At 60.8% G+C, this 1,610-nt stretch overlaps 1 protein-coding gene across 2 annotated transcripts in view; it reads right to left on the bottom strand.

Moving 5' to 3' along the window:
• Positions 1–72: 72 nt before the first annotated feature.
• The window catches only part of LOC104159902 (ADP-ribosylation factor-like protein 3), a 2,047-nt gene continuing 509 nt past the window's right edge, over positions 73–1,610 (bottom strand). For both annotated transcript variants that reach the window (XM_009697927.1, XM_009697926.1), the window contains 4 exons: positions 1,411–1,569; positions 1,192–1,242; positions 182–367; positions 73–120 (listed from right to left, as the gene is read on the bottom strand). In XM_009697927.1, the coding sequence (XP_009696229.1) occupies positions 73–120; positions 182–367; positions 1,192–1,242; positions 1,411–1,569 (444 nt within the window). The remainder of the gene's footprint in view (positions 121–181; positions 368–1,191; positions 1,243–1,410; positions 1,570–1,610) is intronic.

The raw sequence follows: 1,610 nt of genomic DNA, 5'->3' as shown, positions 1-1,610 counted from the left end.
GTCTAGGGGACCAGAGGGGCTGGCCATCGCTTAGGGACCTGCAGATCAGACCCATCTGGCACTTTGCAGCTCTCACTTCTTCCTGTTCACGATCTGGCTGGAAATCCAGTTCATCCCATCCTGGAGGGAAGAGAGAGATGTGACCCCCGCCTCTGCAGAGCCTGCAGTCCCCCATCTCTACCTGCACTCCTTCCCCAGACAAGGCTGAGCAGGCCTGGATCTGCCATTCCCGGTCCCGATAGGTGTGGAGGCTCAGCCCTTCTGCGATTTCAGCTGCAGGTGCTGCAGTCACTAGGTCCTGCTTGTTGGCGAACACCAGCAGCGGGACCCCCGAGAGGGACTCTGCCTTGGTGAGCTCTGCCAGCTCCTGCCAAGAGAGAACCACCTCCCAAGGCTGCTGCCCACTGCTGCTCTCATCCACGGAGCTGCCAGATCACTTGCCTGAGCTGCCCAGGGCTCAGTCAAGCCAGAAGTGTCCCCCAAAAGTCCCCCAAACTGCCTTGCTCCCCCTCTCTGGTGTTCTTATTGCAGCCAAAGAAGCCATGAGGTCTCAACATCCCAAGAGTCTCAACATCTCAACACCCCTGAAGCTCCATCTGCCCTGAAGAGAGCCCAGAAGCCGCACACAGTACTACCTGAGGGCTGAAGCGCTCCAGGCACCGAGGGCCTTGGGCAAAGGGCAGCTACAGGAGGCTGCTGTCAGCCCCTTGCTGTCTGGCACACCCACGCTGCCGTCTGGTGTTGGTACAGCCGAGACTGGCGCTTGGAGCCTCACCTTCCCCTCTCCAGCTTTGTTCCCAGGGTTTGTAGCTCTGAATTCACTACTCGTAAACCTTTGCTTGGCCGTATCTCTAACCTGGCGCTGGGGAGGTGGGAGAAGGGCTGGTGACCAAGGGGCTGCTCTCACCAGGGGCAGAGTCACCCCTGTGCCGGATACCCCTGGGGCATCACACCCAGTTTGGGGAGGGCAGCTGCTGGGCACAGATCTGCCATAGAGTGGGGGTGGCTCTGCGTGCTGAGACTCTGATCACGAGCCCCTCCTGCATAGCTCTGGGGACATCTTGGCCCCCGCAGCAGTGCTGCTCCACGGTAGAGAGCAGCCTCGCTCCCTGCTCCAGACCTCAAAGAGCTGATGCCAGTTGAGTCCAAGCCCCAGGACCCCACAGCCACCTTCCACCAGACCCCTCATACCTGCCCTGTCTCCTCAAAACGCTTCTGGTCTGCGCTGTCAATGACATAAATCTGCCGTGGGGACAAAAAGGACAGGCAGCGTCTCCTCCTCACCCAGCTGCACAGCCCTCTGCCCTTTGTGGGGGCTGCACCCCTCTGCTGGGGTACAGGGCCCCACACAGAGGGCACAGCTCTCCGCACTTGGGGCTGGGGGGGGCTGCAGGTGGCCACCCCACTTACCAACAGGTCTGTGCTGCCCAGGTACTTCTTCCAGTACGGGCGGATGGAGCGCTGCCCCCCAATATCCCAGACATTTAGCTTGAAGCCATGCGAGTGGACGCTCTTTATGTTGAAGCCCTGCGTGGGGACACAAACCCCAGCATTACCCAAGGGGAGCGTAGGACCAGCCACACTCCCGCTGCCCACGGGCCCCAGTGGAC

Source organism: Cariama cristata, unplaced genomic scaffold (genome assembly GCF_000690535.1).
Source record: "Cariama cristata isolate BGI_N322 unplaced genomic scaffold, ASM69053v1 scaffold26223, whole genome shotgun sequence".
Taxonomy (NCBI): Eukaryota; Metazoa; Chordata; class Aves; order Cariamiformes; family Cariamidae; genus Cariama; species Cariama cristata.
This window is presented reverse-complemented; position numbering and strand designations above follow the sequence as displayed.